The following is a 23,926-nucleotide window of genomic DNA, read 5'->3' as shown; positions in this document are numbered from 1 at the left end:
ACATAGGCTATAGAGACATTATTTATTTAAAATGTTGTTATTATTTTATATTATGCTTGTCTTGGATTAAATTTTTAAGCAAAACTATTATTAAACGTTTATTTTAATAAGAAAAGGTTTAACATTACATATCTCAAAAGAAGAGAAAACATGCAGATGTTGTTGAAATTTTTCAATAAATATTTAGTTTGGCCCACGACTTAGTCCCAGTTTTTAATTTTGACCCTCTGTGAATTTGAGTTTGACACCCCTGGGTTAAAGGTTAGTGTGACTGTGGGTAAGAGCGAGGGGACACAATAATTACTATATTGACTTATCGTTCCATACATTATAGCTGCAACTATATGTTTTGAGGGTCAGTATTTATTGTGTTTATTGTTTTTTGCTCTAACAGAAAATTATGTAATTTTTTGTGGTACTTTACAATTTAAGCTGTAGAGGATCAAAAAGTAGTTTCTATGACTAGAACTTTAATGACTACTACTAAAGTGTTGTTTTGTTTTTCATTTTTTATTCAATGTTTTGTACATTTAGAAGGGTTTGTTGGGATTATCAGGCTCTAGGATCATTATATCATGGTATATAAAGTAGTTTCAATATTATCGTGTATCGTGATATTTTTCTGTGGCAAAACACTGCACTTCAAAATTTGTTATTGAGACAGACCTGTAGGGTGGAGCAACACAGACTAGAGAACGAGAAGGATAACAGCATTACAGCATAGCTACACATGTCATGTTTTGTATTTGACACCAGTGGCTGCTTTGGTGTGGGTGCACAACTGTGTATACTGCGTTTAAATTGGAAACAGTGATAGAAGTAGTACCTCATTAACCTGTTGCATACATAGTACCCTCAGGCATAATGTATGGCACAAAATACTTTCTTTGTGTATAGCATGATTATGTGGTTGGCTCTTAATTGAAACAAAACACCACAGCTAATTTCAGTTGCTTGTTACTTTCATTTCATGCAAACTTAGATTCCACATAAAACAAACAGTAGTAACAGTATAGTGGGAATAGTAGTATGGTAGTAGTGGCCATACCAGTTTGTCAAAGCCTGATCCTGTCAAGCTAAGCAAGGCCGGGCCTGGTTAGTACTTGGATGGGAGACCGCTGGGAATATCAGGTGCCATGGGGGGGTGCCAGTAGTAAAAACTGTTGTTGTGTCCTTAGGCAAGACACTTCACCCATATTGCCTAGTATGAAAGTGGTGTGTGAGTGATGGTGGTGGTCGGAGGGACTGATGGTGCAGATTGGCAGCCTCGCTTCTGTCAGTCTCCCCCAGAGCAGCTGTGGCTACAGTAGTAGTTTATCATCACTGGGTATGAAGTGAATGAATAATGCTCTGTAAAGCATCTTTGAATGTCAAAAAAAGTACTATAGAAAACTGATGCATTATTATTATTATTAGTAGTAGTAATGGCAATAGTTGTAGTATAAGCAGTAGCGGTCATGTAGTAGTGGTAATGGTAGAAGTAGTTATAGTGGTAAATGGTAAATGGTCACATTTTTTTATAAATTTTCATACAACGCTTTTCCACCTTCAAACCACTCAAAGCTTTACATCAAGGAACCAGTCACCCACTCACACACACATTCATACACCAGTGTATGTAAACATTGGGGGTAAGGTGGGTTAAGTGTCTTGCCCAAGGACACACAACAACAGCGTTCATCTGTGGGAGCTAGAATCACACGGTCAACCTGTTATTTTGTGGATCTAAATACTCTCCCAATGATGTCGAGAGCGGGATTCGAACCACCAGCCTCCGGATCAGCGGCCCGACTGAGTTAATGCCTCCACCTGTTGAGTCTCTTCTATTTGTGTTCCGTTTAGTGTGGGCGGCTGACAGATTCTTTGCTCTTTATAGTCTATACCATGTTTGAGTTTATACACACTGACTCACACTCTTTCCCTTTCTCTCTGAGTCAATGGATTTCACCTCTTCATGAAAACTCTGGTTTACAGCAGCTATATTTATTCAAGCAGCATTTTCTTAACATTTAAAGGCCACCAAGATACATTACTGACATTTGTCTATTTCTATGGAAAGACTGCACCCTAAATTACCTCTCAGACAATGTGAGTCATCTTAAATAGTTTTAGTAAATCCAAATGTGATTTCAAATGAGCCGCATAAAGTCATGTTTTCGTCATGCTCTATAATTCTGAATGGCCTTTAGCTTTCTTAATCATTAGTTAGGTTGTTCGGGTACCAATTATTTACAACAGAAGAAGTAACCCATAACTGAATATAAGAAAATATGTATAGCTCTCCTGTCTCCTGTCTGCATACTTTCCACACACGTTTTTTTATGGAATTATTTTATGTTTTGAATTGTATCCCTATAAAGTGAGCTTTCAATAGCACACACATATCTAGATTGAAAGACATAATATTTATATAGAAATAATTTGTTTTTTTTTTGTTTTTTTTGGAAGCTATTTTGGTTGGCTTGTGACCTAGCAACAGTAGTAGCAGAAGAAACAATGGTAAAATAACAACAACAACAGTACAGGAGCAGCAGCAAGAGCAGTAGTAGTAGTAGTAGTAGTAGTAGTAGAAGCAGTAGCAGATTTGTTGACAGCATCCTGCAGCTGTTGAGAGGTTTGTCATTGTACAGTAGCAGTAGTTGTTGTTATTACTGTAGTAGTAGCAGTAGTAATAATAGTAGTAATTATGTATTGTGTATTAATAGTAGCATCCATACACCACTTTAATTGGCTGCTACAAATGATCTGTCGACAGCATATCCTGCAGCTGGGGAGGGTTTGTTATTATACAGTAGTAGCAGTAGCAGCAGCAGTAGTAGCAGTAGTAGTAGTAGTAGTAGTAGTAGTGGTAGTAATAGTAGTAGTAGCAGCATCCATACACCACTTTAATTGGCTGCTACAAATGATCTGTCAACAGCGTATCCTGCCACTGGGGAGGGTTTGTTATTGTACAGTAGTAGCAGCGGCAGCAGCAGTAGTAGTTGTAGAAGTAGTAGTAGTTGTTGTAGTAGTAGTAGTTGTTGTAGTAGTAGTTGTAGTAGCAGTAGCATCCATACACCACTTTAATTGGCTTCTACAAATCTGCTTGAGAGTGTATCCTGCAGCTGGAGAGGGTTTGTTATTGTACAGTAGTAGTAGCAGCAGCAGCAGTAGTAGTAATAGTAGTAGTAGTAGTTTTAGTAGTAGTAGTATTAGCGGCATCCATACACTACTTTAATTGGCTTCTACAAATGATCTGTCGACAGCATATCCTGCAGCTGGGGAGGCTTTGTTATTGTACACTATTTACTATTTTTGCCACCGCAGGTCAGACCAGGAACGTGCAGGAAATCAGACGATGAAAGATGCCACACTTAAAGCTCGAGGTTGAACAAACACAGACTTTAGAACAGTGGATGAATGGGAAGAGAAAATTTAGGTCTCCTGTCTCCAAATGACAACATAAAGAAAGTTACAACATTGAGCTATAAAAGGTATATAAGATAAGATACATGTAATTGATATACATTAATAGGTGAAGTTATTAAAAGAGATATACAAGTTCATATTGAAACATGACCAGGAATGTATTTAAGCTTACTGACCTCATTCAATGATTACACCATGACACATTTTGAAACATTATATATCAATTCATGTGTTTGTCGTATCATTGAGTATTTGTTACAGCAGTGATATTGCTGTTTTATCCATTTGTGTATCTACTGATGCTGGAGATTGCATTCCATCATACAAGATTACATTTCAAGATGCCAAATGGTATTGCAATGAGTTTATATGCCAGCATAGGATCAACAAGAACATTCTGAAGGTGGTAAGTCACTTGCATGAGTCCAATACAAAATTAAAACGATCCTTTGGAACGTCTCTACAGATATAGATATATTGTATGGCATATTGTGGAATATTATAGAGCAGGATTTCCATGGAACTAAGTAAAATATGAAGTCAGGTTTGTGGAGATGCAAGCCCATTCACAAAAAAAAACATCTGTAATTAAAAAAACAAAAACATTTAGTCACCCTTTGTTATTGTGTAAAATGTTGTATACTGTGGTTTTAACTGGAGTGTCATGAAAAGCACCATTAGTGTTGTGTATTTTTATATTGTGCTCAAAACTGTATAGTGGGTATAGTGGGTATTTCTTCTGAAGTACTATACTACTAACAGAATATCAAACACAAGCAACATGACACAAAACAACGACACAGACTTGTTTATTTCCTATGACCTCATCCAAACTCACCCACTTAAGTCTCCGAGTCTACCATAGCACTTCTGTTCAGAGCTACAGTCGAAGCCATGTGCTAATAAAGATGTCTGACGCGCTCCTCGTTTGTGTTATGTCTAAATAATCAGGCCCACCAGAAGTAAACCGATGAAGAGATACAAGCCCAAATGACTTCAGAGGAAATGGGGAACAATAAGAGAGTTAGACAGGCTTCAAGAGACATCACCGAAGATTAGCATTGTCTTTTACAATGGCCTCCTCACTGCCCCAGGAGGAGGCAGACTCCTAAAGGTAATTAGGAGGAAATACCTTATGTTTTTGCCAATTAAGGTCACGAAGGACAGTCACCGCAGATATTGCATAGATACAGGGGCAGCTGACGTCATACAGGGTATATCTATGGGGTTTTCCATGAGACAGTTGTTAATTTAACTAAAAAACTAACTGAACTCATTTGAGCAGCCTTTGTGTGTTTTTTGGAGCTTACAGTTGTTTACATTAGCAACTAGAACCGACATGGCAGCAGGTGGCATCTTCCCAAAATATCCAAAACTCTATCAACACATGGTTTGCCTAAAAGTGCTGTTGAGTAACAAAATGGTAAACACATGACTGCAGGAATGGGTATTATAAACAAATTACCAGCTAAACAAATTTTCTAATTACTAACTAAACAAACAAAAACTGTTTATTATCCCTGCTACGGGAATACACATATTTCAGGATTATTTAGACAATTCTGTGTCTTCTCTGACTTTAATAAACAACGATAATGATAATTGTAAAATGTAATCAAAACCTTGCCTGGCAAATCCAGAATGTTTTCTCAATTTATTTTTTATACAGATGTATATCAGTGTGGTCCTGACGCCCACCGTCGCGTCTCAAGTCTGACCAAATGTGATTGTACAATCAGGTTATTATTTTTTTTTGTGACGCACGTGAAACAAGATCATGTCAATCAAGATCACCTACCATTTACAAATAAAATTACATTTATCTCATCTCAGACTAACAGAGTTTCGTTTTGCTCATTGATTTAGCAGAAATATGCTATGTTTTTCAGTCCTCGCTGATATTTTTTCCTGTCTCTTTTCCTCGTAAACAGCCACATTTTGTTGGAGTGTGTATTCTGTATCCCACGCAAGGAAAACTCCCCAAAATGTATCTAAAGCAATTAACGGAAAAGTCATTCAATCAAATAACTGGTACATGATTACTGACATGTTTCTAATTCCCAAATTGAAATGATGGGTATTTCATGTCATTGATGCACCCGTATATGTATAAGTACTAGTATCAAAACTGCTGTGACAATATAGCAATAAAACAAGTCAAACCAGCACTTGTAACATACCAGTAGAGTCTGAGTAACAGTATATGAGTTAGAGCTCTCCCTGGGGCTATGACAGAAGAAAACCTATAGATAAAAGGCTTGTTATTAGGGGAATTCCCAATGTTTCCCTGCTTAGAAAGACATCAGGTGAGTGTGGTGAGGCCCCACTGGTCAAAAGCCTTTAAATATGACTAAACACACAATGAAACAAAGATATGCCAGTCAAATAGTCCACTGCATACCAGCTGTTAAGCCAGAGGCACCCTGTTTGAATACCACTGTGTATACAACAACAATTCATTTAACATGGTATTATATATAACTGTTTACAGATTGGAGACATATCACATATGAGGAGCCACATACCCTCTTAACCAGTCTAAGTCAGCTTCCACTAAAGTAAGCTAACTTTTAATCTCATATAAATCATGTTATTGTTAAATACTATGAGAAAGGTACAGTATACAGTATAAAAGTACATGATATAATGCATAAAACTACTGTTGAGAGTAGAGGACATCACACTCTATGTCTATGTCTACTCAGTCTATGATTAGTATTAAATTTCAATATTTCTCTGTAACAATATATTGTGCTTCAAAATGTGTCTTGACAGGCCCTTGCACCAGTTAACTAAACAACAATGATTTTTTGGAAACACAAGGGTAAATTATACCAGGAAAAATTGAGCAATCATAATGAATCACATAGCAGTAAACTACACTAGTTAGTATTTCATAGTGCTCTTGTCTGGGAAGCTCCAATTAGGGAGGTGAGACAAGATAGTAAGGAAAAGTTACCGAACTCTGTATTAAAAAGATTATACAGTCACTGAGCTCTGTATTAAAAAGATTATACAGTCACCGAGCTCTGATTAAAAAGATTATATTTGATTCCATCAATTAATACTTTACATTTACCATAGCAACTTCATTATTTACACTATTTTTTCTTTGCAGCAGATTTCATCAACATTTCCTGAGGGTGTGATGCTAACTGTAGGCTGTTTTAGGCTTTGATAGACTTTAATCTGAGCTTTATTTTACCACAATCTGGCCATAAAGGACTGACTTGGTTGGAATTACAGCAGGGGGGCTGATTTTTACTGTTGAACAAGTCCCTCTCAGGCTACATTTATATGATGATGGTCTGAACAGAAGACAAAAAAGTGGCGTCACGTCTTCACTTTTTATTCCGCGTTTAGACAAGTGTTTTCGGGAAGAAATCTGCGTGCATACGGTGATGCAAAAGTGTGTGGAATTCGGTTAGGCATGCATGATGAATGTGACGTAAACATGTACGTGACGTGAGCAGATCAGACCAGAGTTGTCCATCTTGGGCAGTGTAGACGGAAACGCTACGGCAGAGCGTATTCAACTTTTCCACTTTGGAAGGTGGTTTCAGACTTTTGCACTTTTAAGCCCCCAAAACGCTGTCACCGTCTAAACGAAAGGCACTTCCGATAAAATATTTTGTCGTTTTTACCCCCAAGTGTTCTCGTGTTCTCTCAAACACCTAAACAGGAACATGAACGCTCAGATTGTTTTGTTTAAATGTATTTAGAATTTTATTTATTTATTTATTTTGACAGTGTTTGCTAATGTGTGCATTGTGTCACCATAGTACATAATGACCATTCTGCCATATACATACACGTAGAACACGCCTAGTGTGATGTCACTGCAAAGTATTAATACCCTGAGGGGACACTTGGCCTATTCTAACTGCTTTGGGCAAACGGTGAGTTCAGCCTGGATAATGAGCTGTATTAGTGCAGCGGTCAACACTCAGGCCGCTGTAATTGGTAGACTATAGGTAATTAAGACATACAAATTTGGCTGTAAGTACTTTGTCTTCACAGGAATCCAACTTTAGCAAAATTACTTACAGTATTCAAAAAGGTCTCTTAATATTAAAAGAGCACTAAGTAACTTCTCTGAAAGGGAGTTTGGCACACAGTGCTCCAGAAAAGTTACATATAACATGTTTAATGCATTTCTTAACTTAATGATTTTAATTTTAGGTTGGATAGAGCTGGTCTCCTACTTGAATCATGGTGATAAAAAGCTTTAATGCCATACTGCGAGACATTTGTGGCAAAGCACAAAACATCATCGTGCACGTTTAAACTTGTGCACAAATTTGTTCACCAATACAACTTATTCAATTGACCTACCTGTCTTCCCACTCTGTTATTATGCAGCCTCATTCTTGCGTGGATATCTTTGTACGTCTCTCGCGAATCCAGGAAGTCCCTTGAAAACTTCTCTCCGAATTCCACATCGGGACTGCATCCGCCCCATTCCCACGAGTCCTGGGCGCTGGGCAGTTCTGCTGGGAAGTGCTCCATCACCCCGTGCACCATCCCCTTCCCTCTGTGGATGGCCTCTATCTGCAACCTGTGGAGTTTAAGTCGAAAAGCTTCTTCATCTCCGCGCCGTTTAGCGTCACAACCGCACGCCTTGAGTTTCCCCATAGAGCACGCATTGGCCACGGCATGGACCACCCCTGCTGCGGCGATGGCGTAAGCAAAAGCACTCTCCTTGAAACCTGGGAGGAAGAAATAATAATCAATAATCAGTTTTTATTTATAGAGTCATTTACAATACAGCTGTGCTTTCTTATTAATATTTTATAGCTGATGTCATTAACAGTCCCTGGGGGTGTGAAACTAAGTGAAAGCACTATTCTGTTAGAAGCTCTGTTACTCAAGTTAGACTTAATCAGAGCTTTGTTTGAACACAATCTGACATGGCTTGGTTGGAACTACAACAGGTGAGATGATCTATGCTCTTACACAAGTCTCTCACACAAAATTCCAATCAACAGTTTGTCAGTTTGTCACACCTTTCTGTTGAAAACACCTAAACATGACCATAAACACCGGTATAGATCAGAATATTATGGTGGAATTTCCTGTTTAACTGTCAGTTTGCAGATTTGTTGACCTGGTTTATGGTTAATATCGCTGTACTGACTGGGTTTATGCAGCTGTTCAATGTCTCATCTATCAGCATAATAAATAAAAGTGAAAATATTTGTTCACAATAGTTTAAGTTTACTTCAGTCCCATTTTTGTATTAAAGCTGCACTGCGGCATGTAAATAATTTGATAAGTGTCTACCACATACTGTCTATTCTTTTGCTTTTTCCACATTATGGTATTAAACTTATCTATCTCCATGGAGACAAGCAGGTGACACCAGCATCATATCCCACAGACCCGCACACACAAAGAATGCATGTTTTTCAGTGGATTTGTTTGGACTTAAAAGACCTGCAATTGAATAGGTAAGGTAGCAAGGTTGATACTGTAAATATAATGCCACACTGTGGAACATTCCAAAGCAGTAACATGGAGTTCTTGGAGGCAATACATAAATTAAACTAATACTCACTAATAACTAATATAATCTTTTAGTGCCCACCAAGTGTCATGTTGTTCTTTAAACACATAAATATTAACATCCCCTTTGGCCTCTTCACTGATATGCCAATAGCAGTAAACAAGACTATAAACCTCATATAAAACAGCTGTAATAAAGCAGCTGGAGACATGTTTAAAAACAGTTGTAAATAAAGCTTTACAAACTAAAGTTGTGTATGCAGCATAATAGTTTTGTTGGAAATGTGCATAGAAAAAATATGCTGTTTCATAAGAGACAGTGACAATGAGGCAAAAACAACAATGTTTTTTTGTTTTTTGTTTTTTTTGACTCCACGGTATTATACAAAATTCTTCACACTTTAATATAGTCACGCCAAGTCCATAAAACCAGAGGAAACATCTGAGACTAAACTCATTAAATGTTCCAACACATGTCTCCAAGGGGTTCGTGAACAGCAATTTCTATCACAACTAAGGTAGCTGTCACACATCTGCCCAATATACACTAGTATGGTTAAAGGATATTTTAGTTTGGATTAAATTTTGATATCTATCACCCGCTGCTCCTGACAGGTTGTTCCAGCCAGTGTATTGAAAGATGGGTCAAATGTAGAGCACAAATGTCCCTACTTCAACGGCCTATTTCAATGTGACCTCTGAGAAGTTCGATTTGAGTTTTTACCGACACTGCACGATTACAATTATACTCAATGTTTCATAATAATCCTCAATTTTATGATTTTGCACTCTTGATTATTAAAACCTCAACTTCATCAAACAAATTCTGATTTCTTTCTGATCATGGTCCCTCTGTACACTCACATCGTATCATTTAGCTGTTTTCCATTTGCATGTCATTTGCATTCTTAAAAATCCAGAAACCAGATAATAATCAAATTTAAACACAGGCAATGTCATCCCAGTTACAAGCTAACAACAATCCTGAGGTAATCCCGCCTAAGGACAGATTCTTCATAAAGCAACCTAAAATGATCAAAATATGCTCCGTTTAGTTGAATGAAGACCGCACCTAAGCAAGTCAACTTTTACTTCTGTAACCTGGTTTCATTTCATGCTGTCTTAGCCCTGTAATGACTTAAATGTGCCTTAAACACACTGTGGGGAGGTGGTTAGATGGGTGTAAGTGTAATGTCTCTGCACACATCCTCCTCATTAAGAGTCATTTAAACTTATATGACATGTGTAATGAGTACAACTATACACCACTAACTACAGTCTAGATAGAGAGAGTACTCTGCCAATGTACTGTATTACGAAAAGGTACATCCATGTCTAATTGAGGGATGCATAAAATATTGAAAATGAAACTACTTTCCAGCATTTTATGTTCACTTGAGCATCTAATTTAAGATCTTAGTATGAGGAGAGACGGTGTTTCTACTCAAACGGGAAAGGTGCAAATTATCTGGATGATCTTTGCTCGCTAAAAGTAGAAGTGGTAGTAAACCTGTAAAATCTTTCACCTAAGGCAGTCCAGACCTAGCCAGGCTGGCGCCACCTAGTGCCTCTGCTCAATTTAATTTCTCTCCAGCAACTAGGTCAGGAATCAAAATACAATAGATGGTTTGCAAAAACCCCGGAAGTGCAAGTTCGGGCACCAGTGCAGAGTGATATATTCAGTGTTGACAACGATTCCCGAGATCGAGGATTTAAAACCGGAACAAAGAGAATGTTGGTGAATTTTATCAAGGGGAAAGATGTTACTGCCCTTCTTCCTACGAGATTTGGGAAAAGCTTAATGACTACCAAATAGCAGCGACTGATTAAATGAAAAAATGTACCCACTTACCATCAAGCGAACAAATTCTAACACTGCAATGTCAAACTGTTTCTACGCAGTGAAACCGGCTGATGAATCAGGCTAGTCCTGACCAAGCCTGAATCAAGATTTGAAGATGGGTCCCCAAACGCTTCACTGTGGCGCCAATGCTCCTGACCTAAGTAGTGATATAGTTTTATTGTAGGAAAAGTATAGTGGTGATAGCTGTATTGTAGAATGTTATTGTAGAATCTCTTAATAGTAGTTAAACAATAAGCAATAAACTAGACATAACAGAACTCTAAATTATACTTTACACACGTATTTTCACTTCGACATTTATCTTTTGAATTTCCCTGAACTTTAAACTACTTCAGTACATTTTTATCACCATGTTAGACCTATATATTAGTATTTTATTGACTTGTTATGACAGAAGAATAAATTCCTCTGGTAAAGTGATGTCTGTCTGAATGTGGAATGTGTGTTGATGAAGTGTGGCCTGTTTGTTGTTTATTGTCGCCTCTGAGCTCACTGTCTGTGCATTACTGTGGTACTTTTACATCAGCCCCCATCACGGCTGCTACTGCTACTGCACTAGAGATTATAATGGAAACTTGTAAAGAAAACATGAAAAGAAACCACTCAGGACTTTATAGCACGCTGCTCGAGGGGGAAATGATTCAGACTGCGTTTTGGAGTCAAATAAAAAACTATTAACCAGGCCTGGCCTTGTTAGCGTGTTTGATGTTGCTTCCTTATTTTCAATTGGAAGTAAATGAATGGTCTGCTGTTTTGGTAGTGTATGAAATGATAAAGGGACTTTCACTTTGCATACTGCATGGAGTCATTTGTTTTGATATTCAATGTGTAAACTATAGCCAAACTTTTAAATACTTTAATCAAAGTAGCCATATCTTATTATGAAGGTTATTTAATTAAATGTGTATATGAGTTAAAGGTACACTATGTTTGTCTCCATGGAGATGTTATTGTTGCACCTAGATTGTTTCACTTTATGGCATTAAATATATCTTTCATGGAGACAAGCAGCTGATGCTAGGACAAGTTGCAGCTCATATTTATGGAGAAAAGATCCCTCTCATAGACAGAATGCGTGTTTTTCCCATGTATTTAGTTTTACAATAAATACCAATTGAATAAATGAGAGATAATAGTTAAATAGTTAAATTACAAATTGGTGTATTAGGCAAAACATCAAAAGCCCCATTGAAACAAACAGGTGCTGTTTTGTTTCATCCACCATAAACTGCTTTGCAACTGATTTCCAATTCAAAACTAAATTTGATAGTTACATTTGTTATCAAGAGAATTTCTGCATCCACTTAATGAAATGAATCTACTAACAAAGTCATCAAAAGTCACAACTAACAATAACACAGCTGCCCTGTGGCTAAGTGATGGAAACACGGCTGCCAATCTGCACCATCAGACTCTCAGACAACCACCAATTACAGTCACACAAATCTACACAAAGCTGGTGGGTGAAGTGTCTTGCCCAAGGATATAATCTCAATATGCACATTACATGGTAAAGGGATCAACCCACTGTCAACCCACAATAAAAATAGACTAATGTGGCTCAACTTTCATGTCAAAGCCTGATCTTGTTAGGTCTCAGAAGCTAAGCAAATCCTTGCCTGGTTAGGACATAGATGGGAAACCGCTGGGAAAATAGGTGTCCTTATGCAAGACACTTCACCCACACTGGTCAGAGGGGCTGATGGCACAAATTGGCAGCTTCTATCAGTCTGCCTCAGGACAGCTGTGGCTACAACAGCAGCTTACCACCGCTGATTGTAGAGTAGATGAATAATGCACTGAACTGTCTGGGAAAGTGCTGTATAAGACTAATGCATTATTACTATTATTACTAGTGCTAGCAAAGGTAGCAGTAATAGTAAAAGTTGGGGCTGAGTTGCTATTTTAGAATTAGAAGGAAAGGTATTGAGGTATTAGTTGAGGTATTAGTTTGTGGTTCTTGATGATCTTTCTCAAGTGCACTGTCTACTTCTGCAGTTATTACTGAAAGTACTTTTACTTTATGTATCTGAAGTAGTAGCAGTGCTTTAGAAGTCAGTGCCCTGTTTTCTTGCTCTACCTTGACCCCCCGCACCAGTACATGGGACAGTTTTAGCTCCTGTCTTTGGCTCTGAGTCATGGCTCCGCGACACACAGAGAGCCCCTGAAGACCGAGAACAGATCAATGTAAGAAATAATTCACCGCTTGTGCCACGCCCGGATGAACTGATGGCAGAGGAAGTGGCAAAATGAATTAAAGATTGAAAGGAAACTGTCACTTTGTGTTTCAGAAACCCACTAAACAGGTTTATGCTTTTGAGAGTTGGGAAAGTGCTGTGAGCGAATTCACAAGCACTGGCTCTGGCAATGGGAGTAAAAGCATTCGGAGAGGAAGGAGCAGACCAATGGAAGCACTGAGGGAGCATCTTCTTCTCTTGTCAATCAGGATGGATGGATGTCAATTAAGACTAGGTTTATGGGTAGGCTAATAAATTACATATAGTAAATGTGTTCAGAAAAGGTTAAAGCCATTAAACTCAAAATTTAGGTCAGTATTTGAGTACAGTAAAGTAAAATGCAACTTTGTCATTTTGGGAAAGCTTTGGAAGTCAGTAGGTTGTTTTAATTATTTAATTTTGACCCACTTTAACAATGGTGACATTTTTCCCCTTTAGTGGTAGTTTTTTTGGAACTAAAATATAAATGATATGATGTGCTAGCCCTTACAACTGACATTGTTTATATATAAATAAAAAAGTCCAAAAAGGCAAAAAATTTAACTTCATTTTCCCCTGGCTCTTTCCTTCAAGTTGCCTCTTCTGATATAACAGTTCGGGGCATGCAAACCTGAATATTACAGTAATTTATGTAACAAAATTTGGTTTATTATTCTGTGACATTTACTCAGGATTAACAATGGGCCTAACTTTTAATCTCTAAACTACCTTATGCAAACTCAGCTGGCAGTGGAGCAGTATCCGCATGCAACTACGCAACTAAGTCTGTAAGATCTTCCACTTGGATCAATCTTTAGCAACAGTGAAACAAATGCTATCGGCGTGTATCAGATGAATCACTCGCTTTTAAAGAGCTTGTTTATGTCAGATGCCGCAGAGTTTCTGCACCCGAGGCGAACCAGGGACACCAGACGAAAAAGCAACTGTCTTCCATAAGATGATGGCAAACAGCTTTTGAATGAGTCAAGATCATGGAAAGTGTAGCGGCATGTACAGTAGCAAAGGTCAATCAATGTGGCATTATATTCAGGCTAAATGTTTTCAGATCAAGCAGAGCATAAATTATAAGGTCGTAAAAAGATTATACATTTATACGGGAGAAGTTACGATGGGGATTTCCACACCATAGACATCGCCATTGTCTCAAGGAGAAGACACTCAATTAGCTGGAAGAGGAACAAGACAAGCATAGACAACCAGCCAGGGAGCAACACTTACTTGCTTTCATGAGGTTTGAGTAATAATGTGTCAATTGTAGTGAAAAATAACAAATGTAATAGCAAACATGCACAACTTTAAGACATAATTTCAATTCTCGGGGGAAAAAACTGCACTGAATACTGTCCACATTTGTCATCCAAGTGAAAGTTCATCGGCTTTTAAAAAGTGTTTGACCGCTCCTCTGGACTTAGAAAACATTGGCCAAACATAGACCACAGACACTAAACATATACTTGCATTTATACAATTATAGAGTCCCCTCTCCACAGATCTGACGTGTGACTTGGCCTGGTGGTTACATCTGTTTCTATGTAGATAGAGAAACTTAAAGCCATACTGTGTTGGGATACACCAATGTGATACTGGTACTGGTTCAGTCAATATCAGTTCAGTCAATATCCTACTTTGGTCTGTAAGTTTATGTAATAAGACAATTTACTTGACAATGTTCACACTAGTAATATTTTTTGAAGTTGTTATGTAGTTACTTAAAATGATAAATAACAGTTACATAACACATTTGAATATATTTTATACATATACTTTGTGCATTTAAATTAAGTAAATTATAGTTTTGCTTTATTTTGTTTCTGCTCTATTACTGGTTGACATTGACTATTAGCAGATATTTAAAGCCAAAGTATCGGCATCAATATCAGAACAGAAAAACCTGAATCGGTGCATCCCTAAACTGTGAAACATGACCAACACACCAAAATATTTCCATGGGGACAAGCAGGTGAGGACCCATCCCTATAGACCAGAAACGCTATACACAGAGCACTTTTAAGTCTCAAAACACATTTCACCATCACTGTTTGCACTTACTTTTGCCACTAATCTGAAACTAAGCTAACCTTCTCGGACATCCAAAACGTCTAACCACACTGTCTGTATACAGTTGTCCAGTGCTCGTGGCTACTAAGAAATTGATGCCTTTTTCCAGTCACTAGCCGTGGATGAGTCTGTCTGAGGGCTTCCCAGCTCCACAGATCCGCTTTCATCCTTTTGTGGTTTGACTCGCAGCATCACAAAGCAACACAGAAAACTGATATTCTCAAGCTTTGGTAATCTTGAGGTGACTAACTGCTTTTGAAGCTACCTGCTCTTTTGTCCGCTCCATTGAGGATTATATTGTAAGGTTTTGAGAAAGTAGATCCCAATGTTAGTCACTACAGATAGGCTAACCATATGGACAGGCCCATTCCTGAGGCAAAATAATAGAAGTTTTGAAAAGTTATATCTCTTTACGATTTATTGAGTTGTGTTTTACGTATAGTACTTGTGTGGGCTGCGTTTCTTTGCGGTGGCTAATCCCCATAAGACTCTTTCTTTTAAGCAGTTTCATCTTTTAAAGACTATAGTTTCACTATTTTAAGGCTAAACTATTTAAAGGCTAAACTTGTGAACTGGAGTGAGCACGCGATTCTAAAATACATACTTTGTTATGACTGATTTGTACTGCTTAGCTGTAATAACTTAATATGAACTAGAATGAACTAATACAAGGCAAAATATCACCTCTTCTTGAAAAACAAAAGTGATCAAAATCTATGGTTTAATTCCTTGAGTATGACTTAGTGGAGCAGAACTAGTTACAGCTGAATACACAAACACAGCAATTGTGAAATTTATGTCAATGGGGCATTTGCTTTTGTTTGATCAAAAAGCAAACAAAACGAATTCCTCCACATAATACTCACTGCTTCAATAAATTAAGTTATGACAACTATCTTTAAACTTTGATTTAGAATTGCACCTTGCAATCTTGACCATTTGCCAATATATCTGCCCACCTTCTCCTTCAAAATATTGCACAGAACATTGAAAATAACAAGACAATGCAACATTACTTAAACTTTTTTATGGGTTATTATTAATGAATTCTTCAACCAATGCAATTCAAATGCAGGTATTCAAACAAGTAACAGTGTTCATAGCCATTCTAATCCAAGTAACAGTGTTCATAGCCATTCTAATCCAAATAATAATGTTCATAGCCATGTTCATAGCTCTATTGAGATCCAGAGATTGTGTAATATACCCTATAATGAGTTAAAATTGGCCGCACAGTTATTCTCTCAACGTTAAAAGCAATAAAAACTGACAGCCTCCACCCACATTAATGGCCTTGCTCCAAATTTTAATTACTTCTATAATCTTTAAAGCTTAATACTATAATACTTTTGCTTAATTAAACTGGCAGTGAATGATTGATTTGTGGTAAAAACAACAACTGCGTAAGCTTTTACTACAATGCCAAATATCCACATTTTTTAAAACATCCTTCTCAAAAAAGACAAAATCTTTGTCTTTTTTCAGAAGAACTGCCTGAGGCCTGGGAATGCTCTGGGTGAGTTATCGGTTTGTTTTTTCAATTTGAATCTGTTTGTCTGTTAATAACCAATGACTTTTCTATTAGTTACTCAACAATTTTGCTAAACCCTGTCAGGTGACTACTTTTGTGATTTTGGGCTATACAAAAATAAATTCAATTGGACTGAAACGTTTATAGCTATCTCCTCCTCCTTTGGTATTTAGGCCAATCAACATGTATCACTTGTTATCAGTCTAACACAGTTCATTTCTTTGGCCAATTTTGTTGAATACTGATCTCTGCAGACTGAAAAAAACAAACAAAAATATCCCACTAGAACTAAACCAGGTCTAACCCAAAACTAAACCAGGTTCACAACTAAAGCAGGTCTCACCTAGCCTGATTCATCAGCTGGTTTCACTTCGCAGAAACCGTCTGACCTCGCAGCGTTAGAATTCGTTCGCTCGATGGTAGGTGGGTACTTTTTTTCATTTAACCAATCGCTGCTATTTGGTCGTGATGTATGTAAAGCTTTTCCCAAATTAAAAGGGAAGAAGGGCAATAACGTACTTACTCTTGATAAAATTCACTAAACATTCTCTTTATTCCGGATTTAAATCCTCGATCTTGGAAATCGTTGATTGCTGATTAGCTGGTGCCCGAGCTCACACTCCCGGGTTTTTTGTGAAACATCTAGTGTATTCTGATTCCTGACCTAGTCGCTGTAGAGAAATGAAACTGAGTGGAGGCACGAGGTGGTGCCAGTCTGGCTAGGTCTCACCCACGACTAAACCAGATCTAAACCAGGACTCAGCTAGGTCTGATCAGATATTGGCAAGCACAAGATGGAAACACCCACAAAGAGTAACCGTTTTGGAGCTGCTTTAACCATTACAATTTCACACTTGTCAAATTCAGTCTTTACCAAATGCTCTTTCATCCTGCCACTTGTAAACATTTGGGACACAATTTTAACTTGTTGTCTAAAATACTCTAGTCTAACCCATCTCTTCAAAACCGCCTGTCAGTAACTTTATCTTCAGTTTGTCTGTGTTTCTTTCCTTATGTAAACTGTCTTTGGGAATTTTGACAAGTGCAATATAAGTGTTATGGTACTAAGACATTACACTAAATTCATTATGACCAAACTCCACTCACCTCTTTTGAAGACTATGCTATCATATGGTATTTTGTTCCTTGTTTCCAGACTGGAGCAGTTCCAGCGATGCCCTCTGAACTGATGCTGACACTCGTGGATGGCTATTTGGATCCCTTGAATCGCCGAAGCGGTCACGTCTGGATTTCTCATACACACCTCTAGTTGGCGCCGCGTCAAACCGGGTAACGTCAGACATACCGTATTGGCGTTCAAAATGGGCTCTCCGTTGGGTATTTTCAGGCCCAAGATTTCATTGGAGTCTACCCTGCAAACAGGACGTACAGGTTTAGTTATTTACGAGATAAACAATGTCATAAATCAATTTTCATTCTTTGTCTTGACACATGTTGAAACAGCAGCACTGGTAATGTCTCTTATTATGATGCTCCTTGGGTGTCACCAAAGAAGATTCCCACAGTAATGAACAAAACCCTGATTGGAAAAACCTCAGTAATGTAATGCCTGCCGTTGTAATTGCCTGACAAGTTGTATATAGTGAGTCATTTAAATCAAAACTTGTGCAATGAACATACCAAACTCTGATATGTCAGAGGTAAAGCAATGTTAATTCAGGTACATCTTCCCATTTTGGTCCACTTTCAAGTTATTACAAGTTTTATGGACTGTTATATTACACTGACTTTATTACTTAGTGTCACAATAAATTTTCTGGATTTGAATGCTGCTGAAACCACGTAGCTCATCCTTGATTTTAGACAACACAAAAGCACAGCTGCAGAGAGCATTAGCCACAATGAAAAATGTTGAAATCGTTGCTTTTTAGAAGTATATGGGCATTTTTTTGGACGTAAATTTGATGTGAATACTGCATCTGTTGTCAAACGTGGCCAGCATGCACCATTTGAGGAAGCTGAAGTCTTTGTGTCTTTTACTGAGGGTTTCCTGTGTTTTTCTTTTAGTTGTTGGTTTAACAGCCTCTCCGTCAAACAGAAGAACAGAGAAGTCTTAATTATATTGTTCAAATCTGTTCTAAAATCAAAGGAGTTCAGCAGAGTCAATTGGTTTCCTTTTGTAAGCGAGTTTTCTTTGCTGCCTTCAGGCCATCTCTATATTGTCCCCTATTCAATAACAGATAGGTATTTGAAATCTTTTATGCCAACTACTCCCCTTAAATTCTCTTAAATTTCACTTAGATGTAATGTCTTTTTATTGGATGCTTCACTGACCTCTGAGCTCCTCTATGTTCAGAATGTTTTGAATGTTCGGTTTGTCACTCTGTGTTTTTTTTTACTGCTCAAACTAATTGCCCCTAGTGGGATTAATAAAGCTGTCTGAATCTGAATCTGAAAACTGCTTGCATAGTTGAAGAATTATGGAATAAGTATTAACATGCTGACTTTGAAGTTGTATCAAAATGAATCATCAATTGTAATTTGAAGAAAAAATGAAAAGAATAACAGTTTAACAGTCTGACAGTTTGACAATTTATGAGTACGGGTTTCTGTCTGCTTTTCAACTGCATAGTAGTCCTACTCCAATAATATAGCTAAATTCTGACCACAACTTTTATCTCTATTCAGTCCAGTTTTTACAAGTTGAATGCAAAGAAAATTCCCCTTATTTTATTCACATTGCACAAAATAAATTAACTCAAGAAAAGTTTTACTTGCACCTGCACATGCGTACTTTAATGTGTAAATGTGTTTAAAATGCCCATACAATTTAATTAAACAGAACAGTATTTGGGTTTAAAATGTATAAAAAAGAAAATACTAGATCTTCCAAAACATGAAATTCCCTCTAGAAAGCTAATTTGATCGTGACTGTGGCTTATGTTTGTTATCGTTAATACTCCGGTCACTTGGCGTGACTGCGCACTGTGCAACGTCACTCGCTTAAAAAGCTGATCGTATCATTGGCCCACTCTTGAACATGCTGGCTCAAATTCAACGCGATTAGTTTTACAGTTGTTCCAGAGAATCTTACCTGTCTTGTAAAAATCAACAGCTTCATGAAATTCAATTACGCACAACATTCACATCAACGCTCTTTCTGTTTTTAAAAGAAAACCAAATATTGCATTGGATATTAACTCTATGTGGACTTTTCTCGACAAACCGATTTTAACTCTCTAGACTTTTTTCACCCAAACGGACTCCGGTCATCCTGATTGCTACTTCATTGCTAAAACATAGGTTGCGTGTGAGTGTCTGTGTATAGCCATGTAGGACGCACAGTCACAGGCAAGCTCGCACACCTCTTTGCACATACTCTAGTCCGCTCCTGACATGTGCGCAACGATCCAGGTGTGCAGCCAGCACTGTATAACAACACACACAGCTGCGGCGGATGGATTTGCATAGCGCAGCAGCCTTTCAACTTTACAAGACTTTATAGTGCTTTACCTGCCCTGTGATCTGACTTGAAAGACCTTATGCTAATTCACAGTCGCTTGCAGTATGCAGGTGGCGAACTATTTCAACTACAACGTAATTACACCAAAACTTCTGTCTGTAATCATTTTGCAAGTTACGTTAATAGCAAAGGATTTTTTTTTTTTTTTGCTTCACAACTAATAGCATACAGCTCGAAATAAATAAAAGTGCAAAACATAACTCAGAATTTACGTCTTTTCATCATATTATTTATAAAGTTAGTTCTTCTGTAAGTTTTGTCATTTGAATGCACGTGTTAACTTGCTACTACTACGCTATTGGCACCGTTTGGTCAATTGCGCGCCACTTACCTTTTATCCAAAACAGAAACGATCACCACAATCCACGTAATTCTGATCCACGAGAGTTCCATTTTGTGCGCTGATAAATACAAAATACTAAGAAACGTTTTTGCAAAGTGTATGAAAAAATTAAGAGTGTGGTATTCCTCTTCAAAGCTGTGCGTAAAACCAAACTTCGGTTAAAAGCAGGTGAAGTCCGTGTAAAAGTTGCCGCTGGACTTGACAGATCCGGCTGTACTCCGTGTCCAGATGTGGCGAGAGGCGCTTTCATTCAGGAGAAGTTTCATCAAGACTCTCAACTTACTCACTGGAGGGTGCACGTACAGTAGTTACGCAAAGTTTGCAAAGGAAACGTCACGCATCTGTACAGTATCTCCGCTGGATATCTGATTTGTAGAAGTTACATCCGAAAGAGAGTGAGTGAGAGGTAAGAAGGGACAGACTGAACAGAATGAAGTCGGATTCACTTGTGATGTTACGGTGCGCACCAATAGCACTCTAAACTAGTGCACTTAGCGCTTTGCCAGCCCACTTTGTGCGTCACTCAGTCAGAGAAGTACCGGGGGAGGTCAAGTGCCAACCACTGAATCCTCCAGCCATGAAAAAAAAAAAAAAAAAAAAAACTCGGATTATCTTTTCCAGTTTCTACCTTGAAAGTGTATCCCTACTTTAACCATACTTCAGTGTAGGCTAGGTTATATATTTCTCTTGTCTTTTTGTCTCTATCCCGAACCTCGATGCACTGTACACTTGTTGTCTATGAATTTAAAAGAAAAACAAAAAAACAAAAGAGGTCAAGTGGCTGCTCCTGCGGGACACGGATCCCTGTGAAGATAATGTAAGAAGAGACACCGCTCCGTGCACAGAGCCACACGTGAACGCGCAGGGACAGAGCGCAGAGGAGGGCTCAACAGTAGTCCCGCATCCGTCATCAGTGACTTCAATGAAGTTTTGATGATGGAAGAATGCAGAAGTGCATGAATAAAGATAAGAGACATAACGACTGACATTAACCAGTAATGCAGTACTTTTTGAACCATAAACTATAGGCAAATTGTGGTATTGTGGTAATAGGGATATGTTACGTTTGTAATCACATTTCTTCTTACTTGTGGGTAGCCAGTATTTCAAAGCATTTTTCTTCTTTTGGTTTCAATAGATAAGGCTTTCATTCTGAATCGAATGCCTGGTAATCTTAATGCAGCTGAGTTTAATGTATTTATTTTATACTTTTTTTTTTTTTTACCCTATTTTTGCACAGATTTTTTACTAAATCCCCAAATGTATGTAAGTAATTTTTAAGTTTAAAGGCTGGTTCACTGTTTCATAGGGATGTCACAATAACCGAAATATCGTGATATCGTATCCTCAAAGTTCTCACAATAATATCGTGGACCATCACAATATATCGACTTACAAGTCTCTTTGCTTAAATTAAGAGTAATGGTGCAGCAACGCTAAAAAAAAAGATAGAGGGAACTACGTAGACCATGATCCTTTGCTCCACTTCAGTGCAGACTACAAGAAGAAATAACAGTTCTAAGCACTTTAAAGTCTTAGTTCTTTGGATTAAGTCTTATCAAGGCATTTTAAGAGGAAAAAGTAGCATATTCACAGTTTCGTTTGCCTCCACAAAATATCGCAAGAAATATTGTACCGTGAGATGTATATCGAGAAAATATCGTACCGAGAGATTTGGATATTGTTACATCCCTAATCGTGAGCCTTCCCACCATATCGTGAGCTTTCCCATGATATCTCAGAAAATATCATACCGTGAGGTTCATACGATATCGTATCCTGAGACTTGGATACCGTTACACCCCTACTGCTTCATTTCCAGTTAGAAGTTTATAAATTTTAAGGCCTTGCATACAGTAAGTGACCGATATTGCTGGGTTACAGATGACATCGCAGCATTCTATAAGCCAATCACATTTAATACAGCTAAAAGGGATACTATTAAAATGCAGATTCAGAGAGTTCTTGGGTGTAGCCACAAATAGAAATGATCAGGTTGAACAGTTGTGAATTTACCTTTTAGAGATTTCATCAAAGCACAATGTAATCAATATCTTGCCTCACATGTGAAAACCACCTATAGAAATACGACTAAAAAGGGATACATACCTTTATAGGAAACACAGGAAGTAGTGGTGAGCAACATCCATCTCTCCCTGTGTTAAATTTAGAATGTTACAAGGTAAACTATTGCCGAGATGAGTCTATGTTGTCATGTGTATGTGCATCCAGTGTAATATGTATACGGCGATAACCTGTATGGCAGCTGTCTCGAAGAAGTAATCAGAAAAAAAGTTTGTATATATTTATATGAATTCTTTGCTTTGTGAACTCCTCGTGACGTTTTTAATTTGAAAACGCTGAGTCAGACATTTTGATGAGGTCTACATTCTTTGTAATTTCCTTCTATTGCTTTTGTTCATAATCCGTCACTCCTGCTATGACGTTTAGAGCCGACATTATAACATTATAGTCAAAGGTGTGTCATTTGATTCTCATTTGAAGTTTTTCCACTCAAATAAGTCTTCTCAAAGTGTCGTATAAAACTTACTGGCACTGTTTGGTATTGCCATAACCTCCTTGTGTGTGTCATGGCCTTTAATCTTTTCGAACCCCGTCACTATAAACCCCAACAAAAAGCTCTCTTGTTGATGAAGTCCATATGATTTCACTCATCTTGATTCTTTATGAGTTAACCAGAATAAAGATGCAAAAACCACTAATAAAGACATTTTCCCCACCATAGCGTACACAGCCAGCACAGAGTCACCAACACTATAAAACACAACATGACTCTAGCATTCAAACACAATTACGTCTCCATACACAAATATAGGACACCAGGCCCTGAAAATCCCACATCAACAAGAAAATTATCATGACTGCCAGATCTGGAAGCCGTGCCGAAGCCGAGCGAGACTTTTGAGTTTAATTATTTCAAGGCATGTGTGAGGAAAGCAGCCATGTTAGTAGTCTTAGTGGTTTAGCAGGATGTGTCAATGCTGGCATTCTTTGAGGTTTTTTTTTTTTTTCTTTTTTACACAATGATGGATGGTATTCGCCCATGAAAAAAATAAATAAATCATTTGAAGTGTATGACTAACAGAAACATAACAAGTCCACCATGTGCTAAGTCTGGTTAAAAGAAAGCCTACATTAAAGTGTACATATCATTTGTTGTGGACAAAGGTCTTATATTACGCAAAATTTACTCTAATCTAACTCTTTCAGTTATAACTCTGTTACCTCTTCAAAATCATATCTGGAGTTGTGTTTTGTTTCTTACACACATGCTTGCATAATCCTGTATTATTAGTCTGCATCTCCAAACTCCAAAGCTCTAGTTTTCAAGTTAACAGCTTTTTTACCTTTTGTATAGCAGCTATAAAATGGAAATTTCAGGGCTAGAATTATTCACATTATTCTATACTATTCTATGCATCACGAATTTTGGACTTCTGGTCATCGTGCAATGCATACTGGGAAGGATTTTTCC

The 23,926-nt window shown here is 37.7% G+C and overlaps 1 protein-coding gene across 1 annotated transcript in view; it reads right to left on the bottom strand.

Annotated features, from left to right (window-relative positions):
- The window catches only part of wnt10a (wingless-type MMTV integration site family, member 10a), a 38,394-nt gene extending 17,914 nt beyond the window's left edge, over nucleotides 1-20,480 (bottom strand). The window contains exons 1-3 of the mRNA XM_020920297.2: nucleotides 20,419-20,480; nucleotides 17,711-17,976; nucleotides 7,744-8,117 (exon numbers count right to left, since the gene is read on the bottom strand). Of these exons, the coding sequence (XP_020775956.1) occupies nucleotides 7,744-8,117; nucleotides 17,711-17,976; nucleotides 20,419-20,480 (702 nt within the window). The remainder of the gene's footprint in view (nucleotides 1-7,743; nucleotides 8,118-17,710; nucleotides 17,977-20,418) is intronic.
- Nucleotides 20,481-23,926: the final 3,446 nt, after the last annotated feature.

Source organism: Boleophthalmus pectinirostris, unplaced genomic scaffold (genome assembly GCF_026225935.1).
Source record: "Boleophthalmus pectinirostris isolate CB_2022bp ecotype Guang Dong unplaced genomic scaffold, ASM2622593v1 HiC_scaffold_1, whole genome shotgun sequence".
NCBI classification, from domain to species: domain Eukaryota; kingdom Metazoa; phylum Chordata; class Actinopteri; order Gobiiformes; family Gobiidae; genus Boleophthalmus; species Boleophthalmus pectinirostris.
This window is presented reverse-complemented; position numbering and strand designations above follow the sequence as displayed.